This window comes from Phycodurus eques, chromosome 6 (genome assembly GCF_024500275.1).
Source record: "Phycodurus eques isolate BA_2022a chromosome 6, UOR_Pequ_1.1, whole genome shotgun sequence".
In the NCBI taxonomy this organism is placed as follows: domain Eukaryota; kingdom Metazoa; phylum Chordata; class Actinopteri; order Syngnathiformes; family Syngnathidae; genus Phycodurus; species Phycodurus eques.
In genome coordinates, this window is record NC_084530.1 from 17,141,913 (window position 1) to 17,160,465 (window position 18,553).

At 42.2% G+C, this 18,553-nt stretch overlaps 1 protein-coding gene across 1 annotated transcript; it reads right to left on the reverse strand.

Moving 5' to 3' along the window:
- Positions 1-69: 69 nt before the first annotated feature.
- Positions 70-17,487, reverse strand: capn9 (calpain 9). The gene is made up of 20 exons (XM_061680729.1): positions 17,214-17,487; positions 16,087-16,156; positions 13,942-14,060; positions 13,097-13,230; positions 12,175-12,343; positions 10,852-10,935; positions 10,695-10,780; positions 10,107-10,184; positions 8,960-9,120; positions 7,478-7,635; positions 5,675-5,883; positions 4,421-4,457; positions 4,250-4,330; positions 3,581-3,638; positions 3,078-3,142; positions 2,874-2,942; positions 2,607-2,685; positions 1,274-1,390; positions 1,136-1,194; positions 70-354 (listed from the first exon to the last, which is right to left on the reverse strand). Exons 1-20 carry the CDS (start codon positions 17,415-17,417, stop codon positions 328-330), a joined length of 2,064 nt encoding a protein of 687 aa, XP_061536713.1. The 5' UTR covers positions 17,418-17,487; the 3' UTR covers positions 70-327.
- Positions 17,488-18,553: the final 1,066 nt, after the last annotated feature.

Consider the following 18,553-nt stretch of genomic DNA (forward strand, 5'->3'; position numbering starts at 1 on the left):
AGTGCTAAGAAAAATGCGTGGGACTCTGGAGCTGTTTAAAGATTTATACAAAATGAGTCTCGACAAACCTTTCACAGCTTTAGTCACAATTTATTGGTTCATTGTACTCATGAAAAGTAAATCAAATAGTACCAATCCGTACCAAGTTTTATCTCTGAAACCCACGTCTCACATTATTTGCTTCATTTCTGCCTTACAGCGAACGGACGAGAAGTTTTAAAACACACAAAAGAGATGTATAAATAGGTCTGCATTTTATGAGAACGTGATGACAGTCTCAGACTCTTTTGTTCTTCTGTTGGCTTCCGTTTTGCGCGCGGCGTCTTCTCACACGTTCATGGACAAGATCAGAAACTGAGAGGGAAGCAAAGAGGAAGTTGATTAAAAAGCACTGTTCACATGAATGAAAGGATGCATGGATGAATGGAGGAGCCACTGTAATAGAAAATGTGATATCTGTCAGAGTACATAGAGAGCTATTGTGGGGGGGGGGGGGGGATACGTTTCTGGCCCACCAGTGATAGGTGAAAATCTGGGATATAGAGAGACCATATAAAAATAGATTTGTAAAAATATTTATTTTTACTCCACCCGCACACTTTAAATGAATTTTAACTAATTAAAACATGTGAACTTATTAAGACACTTTTAAATGTATTCCTTAGTGCATGTTATCACTCTCGCTCTCAAGAAATGGGAGACTATCATAAAGTATAACATCACTTTGAGGATGGACAAAAAAGGAGACTCTCTCCTGCGCCATTCTCCAACGAGAGGCACAGTGTGCTTTGCTTCAAGCTTTTTACTTGTTCATTTTTTGTGGATTTTTACTGTAAAACTGAAACACATTAAAGAAAACAGTAAACTTGAACAGCTTGAAGTCTTTTTTTTTTAACATTTGTTCACTATTTGCCAAAATGTTGCTTATTGTTATAAGTTAATTGAGTTCACTGCCACCAAACAGCGCTCGTATCTCAAGTTGGCGCTCACAAGTCAAAGAAAAAAATTGGCCGAATGATGACTTGTATCTCGAAAAACTCCTAAATCGTGTCACTTGTATCTCAGGACACCACAGTATTCTCTATCTGAAAATGAGTCATTTTTTTTACACCACAGCATGTTTGCGTGAGCTTACCTGCAACATGTTCATTCTAATCCTGCCCTTGTTGTGGTCATCCATGGCCTGGAAAACTCCTGCAGAATGAAGCAAAATGATCAAATGTTGCCGTCGGCCTCCTCATGATTTGAGCACACTTGTCGCTCCGGGACGTACTGAACATGTTCTCCAGGCGGACGATGCAGGTGAGATAGTCGTCAAAGTCGATGTCGTACTTCTCGTCAGCAAACCTCAGGCCAATCAGCTGCAGCAGCTGATTGTTCAGTTGCATGCCTGTATGACACACAGCAAGTTTACAAGAGGACATTTTTAATGTAATGACTTTTTAATGTATAGTATACAAATAGTTGTGTGTCCCACTGTGATATCACTGTGGGGCTAATTTACATAACCCTAACCCCGAAACAAAGTTTCTCCGCCAGTGACTTGGCAACTAAGACTGGTACACAAAAGGATTTTTCAACTCTTAAAAGATTTTTTTAGCTGCTACAGACCCCACACATGAAGAGTTTAGGTCACATTGTGCGTGTTGTGCTCCGATAATGTCAACACAGAACACCACACACATAAAGATTCTGTTCCGATGTTAATTTCGAAGTCTTGCATGATCACACGAGATCTCACAAAAATGAAGACAAGCAGAGGCTTCCGCGTATACAAAGATGTAACCCGAGTCTTTCCGAAGGGACCGGAGGAGGGACCGCTGTAAAATGACGATGTTGTCAAAAAAGAAAATACTTCTTGCCGTCTGGGTAACCCACCTATATACAAAAAGAAAAAAACAATATTGGGTGATCACGTGATCTTTGGCTACATTCCGTTTCACATTACAATTCATGGAGTCCTGACTCGGGAGTTGTCGGCTTTCCTCACACACATGAAGATTATTGGTCGAAAATATTGAACACGTTTAATATTTAAGATTGTTGGCCCCCACCTGTTTCGGACCCTATTTATCGGGAAAAAAACGGATTCGCAACCTACTTCCACATTCGGCAACACAAGTCGAATACATCTGTCCGCGCTTTTCCGGCATTTCCTTTCACACAAGCGCCATCCCGCCTCTGTTCCGGTTCTGCTAGGACGTCAGGGACGTTAACATCGGCCACAGTTGTTTTCAACACAACAGAGCGAGACAAATGAGTGTCGGGTTTTAATATTCATATAAATTTCCGGCATTTCCTTTCACACAGGCACCGTTCTTCCTCTGTTACAGTTGTGCTACTACCTTTGGGAATTTGTAGTCACTGACGATTGCTTTCAACACAACAGAGAATTGAGAGAGATAATTGACTGCCAGGTGTGAAGCTTCACACCTCTGTCCCTGCATGACGGAATACCGTTACAAACAGGCATTGTCCTGCCTTTGATACGGTTCGGATACTATTTCTGAAGGCGGGACATTTGCAGTGGTTTTCCTGCCAATTGGGCTCAGCGGGCCCCTGGAGGCAAAAGTGCCACACTGCTAGTTGCAGTGATCCGGTCTCACCGGCTGCTTTGAGGGCGCTGCGGAGCTCGTAGGAGGACATCTTGCCGGAGCGGTCCGTGTCAAAGGAGAGGAAGAGCATCTGCAGCCGACACGCAGAAGAACAAGAAGAACAAGACAAAGAAGTACAAGAAAACAAACAGACACAGAGGAAGTAGTAGTAGAAGTCGTAGAAGAAGTACAAGGAGAGGAAGAAGACGAAGACATGGTTAACATCTCCCATGATGCACCTGGCCCAGCTTCCAGAGAACGTAGGGGTGGCTCACGTACGATCCATTTCTTCAGCTTTTCCCAGAAGACCTTGAACTCCTGGAACTCCATCTTGCCGGTGTTGTCCACCTGGTTGGCTGAGTCAAAGGAGTTACTAGCACCACCTACTGTACATTCAAACTCACTCACTCAAGTCAATCAATCAATCAATCAATCAATCAATCAAGCAATCAAGCAATTGATCAATCGCAGAAGGGAGGATACGTCCATCAGGTTCATGATGCTGTGGCACGTGTGGATGCTCAGGCCTTCGAACTGGATCTCCTTTCCTGAGGACACAGACATGGAAAACCGTCCATCACTTTTATGTAGCACTTTTCCTCATTAGCGTCATGTGTGAGCTGGAGCCAATCGCCAACCTACACCCTGGACGAGTCGTCAGACAATGTCATGTGGACAAACACGCATTCCCACTTACATTATCATCTATGGGAAATTTCTTGGTCTTCAATTAATCTAACAGGCTTTAGGAATGTGGGGGGGAAACCCATGTTGAGAACGTGGAAAACATACAAACTCCACATATAGTAGGGGGGCCGGAACAGAGATTCAAACAGTGAACCTCAGAGCAGTGATGCAGGTGTGCCAACCACTATCCAACACAAGCAAACTTCCAAACATTCTTTCCCGCAGGCAATCGTAGGATGTTCTGTGGGAAGGTCACAGAAAAAGCCAAAGAAAAAGAGAAAGGTTACGTGGTTACGTACGGCTGCCGAGGACGCCGTTGAGCAGCTGCTGAAGTTCCTTGACGGAGATGGCCCGGTCCTGCAGGCACGAGTACGCCACAAAAACAAAAACACGTCACACAGGAAGTACAGTCAACCCCCGCTTTGTCACTGACTTTGCTTTAGCGATCTCTTTTTTTTTTTTTTTAATATAGATTTTTACAGTGTTGTCGTTGAAATTTTGTCTCAAAAGTACTATTGGTATTGGTGGGTACCAAAGCGTAAATACTCATACTGGTATCGGTCTTAAAAAGAATTGGTATCGAACATCCCAAGCTTAGAAATGATAAGGTTTGGGAGAACATTTTGGTGTTGAAATATACAAAATAAAATTTTCTTTTGTTTCATGTGCCAATTTGACAGTAAACGTCAAGTGAAAGTGACAAATATACAGCTTGAAGCAAGCACATGTTGCTCTTGTTCGCTGTGAGTCTTCTTTTTGTATTCTCAAAGTGATGTTATACGATGATAGTCTCCCGTTTCTTGACAGTGAGCGAGTGTAAACAGGTGCTTAAATTCAAATGTGTTTAAAGCATGTGGGAGGTTTTATAAAAACAATGGTATTTTATTTTTTTATGTGGTCTCTATATTGCGAGTGGTTCTGGAATGCATCATCCCCCGCGATAAACGGGGGTCGACTGTGCTCCTCACCGATCCGGCCAGCTGCTCAAAGAGCCGCCTGAGGCCTTTCTCCTCGTCCGTCTCGTCCTCGGGAGAGCTGGGTGGTGGAGGCTGCGAGAGGGAGGACTAATCAAACACGGCGCTACTGGGAGTGGGCGGGACCTAGCCGCCACCGGATGATTGACACACGGATGCGCTCACCTCGGGCAGGTCCGCATCCACGTCGCTGCCCATCTCACTGACAAACAAAAAACACTTTTTCAAAATTTCAATTCTTACTTACTTTAATTCAAATGAGATTAAAACAAAGTAGTTTTATTCAATAATTGGTTTATTAGTTTATTGTTAATAATAAAATAAGAAATATAAGTAAAGTAAACAATTTAACATCCATCCATCCATCCATTTTCCATATCGCTTATTCTCACTAGGGTCGCGGGCGTGCTGGAGCCCATCCCAGCTGACTCTGGGCGAGAGGCGAGGTACACCCTGGACTGGTCGCCAGCCAATCGCCAGGCACATATAAACAAACAACCATTCACACTCACATTCACACCTACGGACAATTTAGAGTCTTCAATTAACCTATCCTGCATGTTTTTGTGATGTGGGAGTACCCGGAGAAAACCCACACAGGCACGGGGAAAACATGCAAACTCCACACATGCGAGGGCGGATTTGAACCTGCGTCCTCAGAACTGTGAGGCACATGTGCTAACCACCATGCTATTTTATTATATAATAAGTGAATTTGTTTATTTAATGGTATAATTTTACATCTCCATAGACATCTTTTTATTCCATTAAATATTTGGTTCATTTATTGATTGTGAATAAATGTTAGTAAAAAAAATATTTTACACTTGTATTAACTTTATTAAATAATTTGTTAAATAATTCCATCCATCCATCCATTTTCTGAGCCGCTTCTCCTCACTAGGGTCGCGGGGGTGCTGGAGCCTATCCCAGCTGTCATCGGGCAGGAGGCGGGGTACACCCTGAACTGGTTGCCAGCCAATCGCAGGGCACATACAAACAAACAACCACTCGCACTCACATTCACACCTATGGGCAATTTATAGTTGTCATTAACCTAGCATTCATGTTTTTGGGATGTGGGAGGAAACCGGAGTGCCCGGAGAAAACCCACGCAGGCACGGGGAGAACATTCAAACTCTGCACAGGCGGGGCCGGGGATTGAAACCCGGACCTCAGAACTGTGAGGCAGACGCTCTAACCAGTCGTCCACCGTGCCACCTAAATAATTACAATTTAATAAATTATAAATAGAATTAAAAGAAGAATGAATTCTTATTTTATTATTCAAATAAATATTTTTTATATACACGTTAACATTTTTATTTGACCTCATCCACGAAAGAACTGGTTTTAAAAATCCACTGCTCGCTCATGGAAAGCATTTGTCTCATTCAGCGTTTGTTTTGTTGTACTCACAGAGCGGCCACCTTCTTCTCGGAGAAGATGCGCACCAGGAAGTCGGCCTCGCTGTGCGGCTGGAAGGTGCTGGGCACCAGCAGGTATCGCCCGGGCGGCAGCGTGAAGCGCTCGGACACCTCACGCAGGTTGATGTAGGTTTTGCTGCGTACTTTGGACGCGTGTGTGCGGAAGAAATCTTTGTCCTGCTGCTCGGCGTTGTTGGGAGCCTGAACAACAAAAACCTTAATAACGCAATATGCTATACATTTGGGTAAAACGAGTATTGGGACACAACTCTTAAAGGGGACAAAGTCATTTTTAAATGTTTTGTAGGCAAATACAGTGGATATAAGAAGTCTACACACCCGTGTTCAAATGTCAGGTTTTTGTGACATAAAAAATTGAGACAATTATTGTTGTGACCAGTTTAAAGCAATGAGGGAAAGTAAAAATAAACAAGTGAGATAATGTGGTTGCACAAGTGTGCACATCCTCTTCTACTGTAAATGTTTTCAGAATGAACCAATCAAACATTCAAACTCGTGTTGAATGGGAGTCAGCACACACCTGTCGTCATTTCAAGGGCCTCTGAGTAACCCCAAAGAAAGTTCAGATGTTCGAGGTTTTTGCTGACATTTTAACAGCCACATCTTACAGCGTAAGCTGTGGTAAGATTTTCTGCAGCATGAGAGGGATCTCACTGGAAAACAGTGAAGACAGTCATCATGAAGTGGAAACAATATCTATCGCCAAACACTGAGATTAACAAAAACTGGACGTCCCTCCAAAATGAATGAAAAGACGAGAAGAACCCTAGTCAGGCAGCGTGCCTGCCAAGAGGCCAACAGCAACAGAAAAGGAGCAGCAAGAATTTCTGGTGGGTACTGGCTGTTCAGTACATGGGACAACAGTTTCCTGTCTTCTTGAAAGGAAGCTTTATCTTACAAAGAAAAGGGACAAAAATAAACTTGAAATCTCCCAAAAGCATGTGCAAAAACGTGTTATGTTCCAAGGAAACCAGGGTTGAACATTTTGGCCATAATTCCAAAAGAATACCATAGCTACAACTGGGTCAAGATGGAGGTAATCGTGTACAGTTTCAAAAAGCAGTCACAAAATCTTCAGGCTTTTCCTAGAAGGCAAGACAATGTCTGGAAAAGCCCACTAGAGCATCTGAAGTTCATTTGGGGTTAATCAGAGGCGCTTTAAATGACTGACTGACTTTGAATGTGATTGATTCATTCTGAATTAGGGCTGCAACTAATGATTATTTTCATAATTTATCGATTATGTTTTCGATTAATCGATGAATCGACTATAAAAAAAAATATTTCCATAACTTTGTTAAAACAAAACAGGACATTATTTCAAATTTAAAATACAGAAAATGCGCAAACATTATTATATTCCGAATACAGCCACATCCTAGTTATAAGAGTGTGTGCAAACTTGTACAACCACATTATTTCACTTGTTTAGTTTTACTTCCCCTCTCAAAAATATAATTTTTCAATTGAGTTGTACAGGTTATAGGCCAGATGATATACTGTATCTTGGCCTCAGTTTTTTATATCACAATAACCTGGCATTTGAACAGGGGTGTGTAGACTTATTCTACTTACTTTATTTATTTATTGCAAAATGTCTCATAGCCCATTACCAAGATTTGTATGACCTTGTCGTGTTTGTTGAGGCTGAATGAATCAATCAAGTTGTCGTAATTGCAATGTCAGAATTTGGGGGAGGCCGGTTCACTGTAGTCCAGTTTCCAGTCCCCCCCAATTAAGTGAACACAGTGCAGCGCGTAGGACGAGGTCAGACCTCGTAGACGGAGAATCCGATAGTCTGCAGGTCCATGCCCTCCTTCCTCAACTGCCGTCGGTTTTTCTGCATGAGAGCGATGACCACGCTACACATGTTGTCCTCGTCGTCAGCGTCCGCCAGCTCCAGCTTGAACTGCGGGTTGGTCCAGAAGGTGTCTGTCAAAAACAAAACATTTTGTCCCTAAAATAAGTGACAAATCTGCCAACCGAACTCGTATGAATTGATAGATATGATTCTCAAAACAAGCTCTTCTATCTTAAAACAAGTCTTTCTGTCTTGCTCGAAATTTAGAAAAAGTCCAAACTGTCTTAAAATAAGTACAGTCAGATGTTTTCACTACAAATGAGATCAATTCACTCGGTAATATTGTGTTTTTGTAGTGTGTTGCTGTAACATTATGCACATTTTGTTTTATCCATCCATCCATTTTCTGAGCCGCTTCTCCTCACTAGGGTGGCGGGCGTGCTGGAGCCTATCCCAGCTGTCATCGGGCAGGAGGCGGGGTACACCCTGAACTGGTCGCCAGCCAATCGCAGGGCACATACAAACAAACAACCATTCGCACTCACAGTCACACCTACGGGGAATTTAGAGTCTCCAATTAATGCATGTTTTTGGGATGTGGGAGGAAACCGGAGTGCCCGGAGAAAACCCACGCAGGCACGGGGAGAACATGCAAACTCCACACAGGCGGGGCCGGGGATTGAACCCGGGTCCTCAGAACTGTGAGGCTGACGCTCTAACCAGTCGTCCACTGTACAGCAATCCGTCGTTTACATTTCGGACCAGCTCCACAATAGCGAAGTAGCGACCCAGTGTATATGGTCTCATGTCTACACTTCATAACAAACAACCAATGCACTGCATGCATGTGAGGTGCAGGTACAGTATAATTTTTGTACAGTTGGGGTCACCATCCACACATTCTACACTATAGAAACTATGATTTTGAGTGTGGGTATGTCTTTAAAAGGCTGGTCTGCTCTGTTGAATGGCGAGGAAGAGAACGTATGAGTACGCACTGTAGGCCAGCGATTTCCTGGCATTAGCCGCAGTGGTTTACAGTAACGGCATCAGTTGAGGATACCAGCAGGTCTGTTCAGAATGCGCTTTTGCTTCGTGTATTTTGTTGCTCTTTGTTTAATAAAGCAATTGAAAGAGCACCAGCGGCTGTTTCCATCCTCCCTCTATCCTAACCTCCTGTAATGGATTACAACTACTTATAACTAACTAATTAGCAGTGTTAGTCTATATTCAATTAGCAAACAATTTGTACTTTACCGGAGACATGCAGTTGAGTAACTAATGTACTGTAGTGTACAATAAAAATAATCTGCAATGCACTGAACCTGCAGTAATTGAACTGCGATATATTGAAGAACGACTGTACTTGAATAATGATTCAATTAAAGTGTATTGCACATAAAAGTTAAATAAAAATTGTACCAAAATAAATGTTTAAAAACAAACTGCTATCACCTATAAAATTTCTGCATCCGCCGGCGGTGGAGCCGCGAATCCACTGGCCCTCGAACAGTTGCGTCTCCCAGTGGCGCTTGGTGTTGTCAGTGAGCGCGTCGGGCGTCATGTTGCAGATCTCCACCTTGTCATAGTTGGCCTTGAAGTCCTCAAAGGTCATCCTGACGTCACACACACGCACGCACAAAGTATATACAGTATGAATACATTTTCTTCATAACAACCCAACACTGTTTTAAACTTATCTTTCTTACATTGATTTTGACAGTTGCAAAACTACACAAGTACTGACAATGAAAATAATTACATTAAATACACCAGAATTGCAATAATAAGGTGTTGAAATGAAAAAAATTATAATAATTCATCAAAACCGTACAAATAATGTATTAAAATAATAACAAAAAACATTAAGATTACATAAACATTAAGATTAGATTAAGATTTTTGTTAAAATAAAAAATATATCAATAAGTAACTGCACAAATAATGTGTTTAAAAATAAAACAAATCATACAAAAGTAAAATGATAATAAATGTTTTTTTAAATAATAGAACAAGAAAATAACTGTATAAATAATGCATGTTTAAATAAAAATAATATTACAATAATAAACATTAACAACTAAAAGAATACAGCAATATGCGTTAGTATTAAAATACAATTTACGTAAAATTAAATAACTGCACAAATAATTGGTTAAAACAAAATTAAAAATAATAATGAAATAAAAATAAACAATACAAATCCTAAGAAATTATAAAAATGAAACAGCTATACAATATCAATAGAAATGTTAACTTCACAAATGTGTCTTAAAATTAAGCTAATATTCTGAAAAAAACACAATAATAAGCATTAAAATGCAAATAAAATTACAGTAAAATAAAACAAACAAACAAATATGTTACAATTAAAAAAAATAACTTCACAAATAATGTGTGTTGAAATACAAAAGTTAATCACAATTACATAAAATGACTGCACAAATAATGTGTTTAAAGAAAAATAGAATAAGAAATAACAGCACAAATAATAGGAATGACCACTGACTGGCCCTAACATTCGAATTATGCATTTAATTTATTTAACGTAGTGTAGTACCTTTAGAATACTTCCATATGAGAAAAAGTCCAAAAGACTCACCAAAATTCTCCATCTTCTGCAGAGTGCTGCAGAATTTGACTTTTCTCTGCTCGGTCCACGTAGTCCCACTCTTTGGAACTTGGAAAAAAATACAAAACACAGATTCTTATTTATTGTCCTGACTGTGAACAGTGCTTAATTCGAATGAATGAATGAATGATGTGGGTTGTTTCGAAGCGGGGCCAGCTGTACGCTGGGGAAAGAGGGGGGGATGGCTCCCTCAAACGCCGTGCCCCCTTAAAACAAATCTGAATAAACTCCCTCAAGTCTGTCTCCTCAACTGTCTGTGATCTCCAGCAGTCTGCAGTGAGACTGTATAAATGGCCACAAAGTCATTTACTGTTGAAGGAAATATGTTCATCTTTATAATTTAACTTTCCTTAAATATTTATTTATTTTGTATACATTTGTATAATGGCGGCACGGTGGAAAAATTGTTGGCGCATCCGCCTCGCGGTTCTGCTCACACATCAAAGGGAAAGAGCGGGGAGAACAAGCACAAGACCGAGATTCAAACCCCAAAGTCAAACCTGTGAGGCGGACTTTTAAACCACAATCTTTGGAACATTGTATTTTTTTTAGACCTACCGGTCACTCCACGGTCCATTCCATTCCACCTGACCCCAAGGGTTCCTCACGCGGACCAGTTTGACCTTTTGACCTCGGTAGTTGACCTGAAACAAGAGTGGAGCTGAACACATCTTTACCCGTACAGCGAATGGTCAACGGCTGGCGCCGCTCTTACCTCCTGGAGGCCAGTGATGGAGTAGGCGTGACCTTTGACCAGGCCGCTGCTGGTCTTGGCTTCTGATTCTGCTGAGCTGCTGATCTGCGTTCAAAACCAAAAATAACGTAAATGTTTCTTTTTACTAAAAAATAGATTTTACAGTGTTGCCACGTTTTTCACAAGGGATAGGGACCGAGCCTGGCCAGGAATTCCAAAAAAATGGATTATAGGTGCCTTCAGATGCCACAAGAGGGCGCCAAATCAATACTTTTAAATTAGGAGCAACTCGAGTCTTGGGTTCTTAGCGAATTATGAAGGATAGTTCCCCCCAAGAAAATCCAAGAGTGTACGCATGCAGTGTGGAGTCACTTCCAAACCTCTTTGCTCATGCGCACTTCTCTGCCCACGCACGTAAAACACTTACCCATCACTCCATATTAGCATTTATTCGGCTAACGTGGCTAGTTAACATTAGCTAAAACACTTTCCCGTGACTCCATATTGTTATTTATTCAGCTAACATGGCCAGCTAACATTAGCTAATGTCTACATTTACAGACTTCAATTTTAACCTTTAAATGCTAGTTTTCTTTTTTGAACTATTGAGTTCTTAATGACAATTATTCCATCCATCCATCCATCCATTTTCCGTACCGCTTCTCCTCACTAGGGTCGCGGGCGTGCTGGAGGCTATCCCAGCTATCTTCGCGCGAGAGGCGGGGTACACCCTGAACTGGTTGCCAGCCAATCGCAGGGCACATATAAACAAACAACCATTACCATTAGAGTCTTCAATCAACCTACCACGCATGTTTTTGGGATGTGGGAGGAAACCGGAGGGCCCGGGGAAAACCCACGCAGGCACGGGGAGAACATGCAAACTCTACACAGTCGGGGCCGGGATTTGAACCCCTTTGAACCCTGGTCCTCAGAATTGTGAGGCAGATGTGCTCACCAGTCGTTCACCGTGCCGCACATTGTACAAATATACATATAAAAACATAATCAAAGAGATTGTAAACAAATACACATTGTCATTGACATGTGCCTGGAAGGGGAGTGGCCTATTGTGTGACACCAGGGGCTCTGATTCCAGCTCCAGTAAAGTCTGCTCCATGCTACTTGTGAGTGTATTCATTTAGTAGTGAGCATAGTTGTGTATTTGACAGATTGTCCCGTTCAATAAACGGCTGAAAGTGCATCGGCAAGCGGCTCTCCTTGCCCAGATGCCAGTGCATTACGCTACCTTGATTGATCCTTTTTTATTTCACTACACTCGAGCGTCAGTGTGTATCTGAAGCCCAAGCAACGGCTCGTAACTCGAAAAACAGTTTTACTTACATCGATGGAGCATCCCATCATGGATCCTCGGTCCAGGGCCTTCTTCATGATGAGAAAGAGTCGCTCGTTGGATTTCTGGGTGTCGTACACCTCGCCCACGCCGCCCGTGAAGTCCTCCATGGCTTCCATGGTGCTGCCGCCCTTCAGAGACTCGTAGCTGCCGTGCAGCCTGGGGATCAAAATACAATATTGTACACATATGCAGTATTTGTTGGGAATCATTCACTCATTCCATACTCCCTAATCACACTGTAGAAACATTTTTAGTGGATTTTTAAGAACGGTTCTGTTGTATTGAACTTTTTATGCCACCTTTTATATAGTGGACTATACATTTGACTAAAACATTCACAAAAAATCCCAATAGTGTGATTAGGGGGTATTGGATTAATCGTTACTTTAAGCCTTACAGTCAATTTAATAGTCCACTATATAGAAATCCCTTGATAGGGAGGAGATAGGAAATTATTAAATATTCCGAATGCAGTGACTGCTATACGGTTGCTCTATGTTGCAGATTTTCACCTTTCACAGGTAGGACTTGAACGCATCCCCTACAATAAACGGGGTTCACAGTAAATGCTGTGCAAAGCTACGTATGTGATTTCTTAGTTTTTTGTTTGTTTGCTTTTTAAAATACTGTATGCAATACTGGAATATAAATAGGATGAGGCGATTATACATTTACATATGGTTGCACAGTCATAACGGCTCCCTAAGGGAAACCATACCTACAGTGTGGCCCGCGACAAAGATGAGTTTCACACCCCTGCTTTACATCCTTGTAGAATTGTTAGTCATCAAAACGGAGCTTTCGCAAGAGATAACAACGCCTTTTTTTTTTACTCTAAAAGTTCGAGTATTTTAATCGTGCAGGGTGTGTTCAAGTCCTATTTGCAGGGAGAGCGAGCGTGGCGGTTACTTGGCGTAGGCTTTCTCCAGCAGGGCGCTCCAGAACTCGTTGTTGGAGGCCGAGTGAAGCAGGATGAGCTGACCGCGCACCGACGGCAGACGGTCGTCCACCACCACGTCCAGCCATTTGTTGTGCTTCCAAAACTGTCACGGAAACATGTGGGAGGAAGTCAGAAAGAAGGCTCAAATCTTAACTGCAAAATTTGAAGTTACTGCGGTAAAAATCAAGCAAGTCAGGTGGAGTCACCACTAAATTTCAGGCAAGTCATAAGTCAAGTCGGTTGTCCGACACAGTCAGAGTACACGCGCTTTATCCTCAGTAGGGTCGCAGGCGTGCTGGAGCCTATCTCAGCTATCTTCGGGCAAGAGGCGGGGTACACCCTGAACTGGTTGCCAGCCAATCGCAGGGCACATATAAACAAACAACTATTCGCACTCACATTCACACCTACGGACAATTTAGAGTCTTCAATTAACCTACCGTGCATGTTTTTGGGATGTGGGAGGAAACCGGAGTGCCCGGAGAAAACCCACGCAGGCACGGGGAGAACATGCAAACTCCACACAGGCGGGGCCAGGGATTGAACCCCGGTCCACAGAACTGTGAGGCAGATGTGCTAACCAGTTTAACACCGTTCCGCCTGTTTGTGTAATCAGTTCCTAGAAAACAACTTGCGTTTGTCGTGCCTACGGGGGAATTCACACCTATGGAATCTTTCCTAAGTTTTAGTCTCAAGTCCTAAAATTGTCAACTTAAGTCTGACTCGAGTCAAGTCATTTTGACCCTGGTCCGCCATCTATGACCTGTTGTCCACTTCCTGTGGAATCAACAGCCAATCAGATGCCAGGGCGTACCTGGAAGTGGAAGATACCGGCGTAGCGGTGCTCAAAGTCCTGGTCGTGGGGGACCACCCGGGCTAGAGTGTCCTTCTTCAGAGTCAAGGACGCGATGGCCGCCAGGAGCCAGCAGTCACCTGTGGCGAAAACACACAGGTGCATTGTGGGTCATGCTGGCACACAGGAGCGAAGACGCCACCGAGATTAGGTTGGTGCCACAGGTGGGAATTAACCAAGTTCAAATACAGTGGTGCCTTGGAGTATGTTACTGGAATTAGATTGTCATTTATATATTTTTGTCAGAGATCTTTATGATTTTGAGGTTTATATAGTACACATGTTCAACATGTTTCGTGTTTGTATTTTTATTATTATATACTGTATGAAGATGATCCTTGTACATCTAGATATAATGACAGAATGTGTGACTATAGTTTTATTTTGGTAATTATGACATGTAATAGTTAAGAGTGAGATGTATATCATTGTATGATTGGACCTGGAAAAACTAAAATGAGAATTTTAAAAAAAAGCACTGTATTGTAAAATATAAATATAAAAACATAATAGAAGACAAAGTAAAGAAAAAACATTGTTTTATGAAGTGTAATTAAGCCAGAAATCACACACACACACTTTAGTATTCATGTGTGTCTTTAAGGGGCGTGGCCTCGTGAGTGACAGCAGGAGATCTGACTCCAGCTCCAGTTGGTCCTTTATCACATAGTTAGTTTAGTGTGAATAGAACCCAAATTCCAATGAAGTTGGGACGTTGTGTTAAACATAAATAAAAACAGAATACAATGATTTGCAAATCAGGTTCATCCTATATTTAATTGAATACACTACAAAGACAAGATATTTAATGATCAAACTGATAAACTTTGTTGTTCTTAGCCAATAGTCATTAACTTAGAATTTTATGGCTGCAACACGTTCCAAAAAAGCTGGGACAGGTGGCAAAAGAAGACTGAAAAAGTTGAGGAATGCTCATCAAACACCTGTTTGGAACAGGCTAATTGGAAACAGGTGGGTGCCATGATTGGGTAGAAAAGGAGCTTCCCTGAATTGCTCAGTCATTCACGAGCGAAGATGGGTCGAGGTTCACCTCTTTGTGAACAAGTGCGTGAGAAAAAAGTCGAAGTTTAAGGACAACGTTTCTCAACGTACAATTGCAAGGAATTTAGGGATTTCATCATCTACGGTCCATAATATCATCAAAAGGTTCAGATAATCTGGAGAAAGTGGCAAGGCCGAAAACCAACATTGAATGCCTGTGACCTTCGATCCCTCAGGTGGCACTGCATCAAAAACCGACATCAACATGTAAAGGATATCACCACATGGGCTCAGAAACACTTCAGAAAACCAATGTCAGTAAATACAGTTCGGCGCTACATCCGTAAGCGCAACTTGAAACTCTACTATGCAAACCAAAAGCCATTTATCAACAACACCCAGAAATGGGTGTTGTTGATCTCATCTAAGATGGACTGATGCAAAGTGTTCTGTGGTCCGACGAGTCCACATTACAAATTGTTTTTGGAAATTGTAGACGTAGTGTTCTCCGGGGCCAAAGAGGAAAAGAACCTTCCGGACTGTTATGGACACAAAGTTCAAAAGCCAGCATCTGTGATGGTATGGGGCTGTGTTAGTGCCAATGGCATGGGTAACTTACACATCTGTGAAAGCACCATTAATGCTGAAAGGTACATACAGGTTTTGGAAAAACATATGCTGCCATCCAAGCGATGTCTTTTTCATGGACGCCCCTGCTTATGTAGGTTAACAAAAGAGGGAAAGCATTTTCCATGCTGAGAAATTATTTTTTTACATTGTGCCAAGTTATCAAAATGGGTATTGTACATAAGTAATAGTAAAAATTAATTTGTACTTTTGTACATAAAGTATGAGTTTGCCGTTTTAAAAAATATCACCTTTTGTCATATTTGTTAAGTATAAACCCGAGGGTAGTCCATTAGTAAAATGTATTGCGGGGGAAAAAATAATAATCAAAATCATTTTGTGCCTCTAAGCCGATTTCTAAGGAACAACTGTGCCCAAGAACAAGCAAGCAATCAAGTGCTTGCACTTTGACACAAGAATCTGTACCTGTACTTTAGTACAGCATGAGTACTTTTGTCACCTCTGGTCAGTACGTACCAAGCTGTCCCTGGCAGATGTCTGTCCGGTTGGCGTCGCCCACAATAAACTTGGGGTTGGCGCACAGCTCCTGAGCAGAAAAAAATGAAGGGGGGTGGGTGAAGGGGGGGAGGGGGTAAAGGGGGGGTTATTGAGGGTAAAGAGGAGGAGACAAAGAATGAGGAGAATGATGAGAATGAGGAGGAGAAAGAGAACAGGTTCAGTGACGTGTCAGCTGGCAGGTGTGTTCACATTCCAAACTTCTCAATCAAAACACACACACACACACACACACACTAAAAATTTCTGAGTGGGGAGTGTTTGTGTGCGTGTGTGTGTGTATGTGTGTCTGTCTGTAGTAACTTCTTGGCGGCGGTACACGCTCCTTAGCCAATCACAACACTTAAAAGAAGCAACACACTTTTCCTGCAAGACGGCTTTGTGAAACACTGTACATCATTCAAACATATCACACACACAAATACACACACACACACACACACACCACCGGAAGTATGTCATACAAACAAACAACAAAAATGTAACACTTGTCTTTGATATGCTTTGTGACATACAATGCCGACATAAATGCAATAGTTGTGTCTTTGTTGTAACATGTGACTTAAATTGCACATACATGTGCAAACGTTGTGTCTTTGATACGTCATGTGACATACAATACACACATGCATGCAAAAGTTGTCTTTGAAATGTGATATGACATGCAATGCACACACTTCCAACAGTTGTCTTTGATGCGTCATGTGACCTACGATACGCACATGCATGCAGGTGTCTCTTTGGTGTCTCTTTACAGCGTGATGTGACATGCAATGCACAGAGATAGAAAAGTTTTGTCTTTGTTGTCCTGCGACATAGAATGCACACAGACACACTTTCAACAGGTGTGTCTTTGATATATGATATTATGACATTCAATGTACACACATCTCATACCTTTCAGCAAAACCCATCAATCAAGACAACTTTGTGCAACAAAAACCTCCACGAGAGCACGCGCATACACACAAACATACACGTTGCGTCTTTGATGCATCACGTGACATCCTAGCATCACTTTTGACACAGTGTCCATTCGGAGCGCCCCCCCCCCCCCCCCCCCCCCATGACAGAAAAGCGCTACATACCGGGGGCCTTTTCCACTCCAGCTTGACGGGAACTGCCTGGCTGAAGAAGAGCGACGAGTCTTCTGCGGGGAAGTCGGGGTCCTCGAACAGGACGCGTCTCTGCAAGCATTCTTGACGCAGCTGCTCGAAGGAGCGGCCATCCATCTGCGTGTCGATGGCGGCGCGGCCGGCGCGGCCCCCTGTTAGGGTGGACTGGAGGGGCATGGTGCTTGCAGGAAGAGGACTCAGAGGAGAAGTGAGGAGCGGCGACGCAGCGCGGCCGTGTGTCGTCTACGCGATGCGACGGTCGGGTCACCTCCTCCACGCCCTCTTCGCAAACAGGTTTGTCCTCTCGCGCCTCGCCTCGCCGCATTCTGTACTCTGGAATGAAAGCCAAAGAGCAACAAGATGCAATCGTCAACACCACCAAACAGCATTTACTTACTGGTAATAACTAATTACGACTTTTTCCTGCCATCATGAGGATGTCATCGTTCCACTTTTTATCTTAAACATGCAGTACAGTTTATCCATAAAACACTCATTGGCAAGACCCCACCCTATCTTTACTCTCTGCTCACCATGCATACCACCACCTGCAACCTCCATTCCAGCAGGTTTATTTGAACCTTTTCATTCCCAAAATCATATTGGTCCATCTTTTCAATTTTCTGGCCCAAACGACTGGAACTCACCTCATTCATCACAATATCATCATTTAAAAAAGTTAGTGAGGGATAGTGTGATTGCTGCACCTGTTTTTTTTTGCCTGATTCAAACCTTTTATTCACCATGTGCTATGATGCAATGTGATCATTCATTTTTTTAAGATCTTTAAAAACACTTTTTAAAAAATTTACATTTTGAACGTACTATATTGAGAGAGAGCAAGCGGAACGGAGAAAACAAGTGTTGCACAAACAGTATAAAAAAAGTAACTTCAATAACAAAACAAAAAAACAGCAAATAGCAGGCAATTACTGTAAATATATTTGCTTTTATTTTGCTTTGTTTTACTGTCCGCAACCAAGTCGGCATTGCAAATGAGAATCTGTTCTCAATTGCCTTACCTGTTAAATTAATAAGTCCATCCATCCATTTTCTATAACCCTTCTCATTAGGGTCACGGGTGAGGTGGAGTCTATCCCAGCTGACTTTGAGCGAGAGGCCAGGTACACCCTGACAATCGCACATATGGGCAAACAAACATTCACACTCACACCAACTGGCAATTTAGTGTGTTCAATGAACCTAAGATCACCCCTGTAGTTGCCATAACCATTAAAAAAAACCCAAAAAAAAACAAGCAAGCCCATAACAGGTTGATTTCAACAGTACAATGTGTAAAATGAGCGATACTT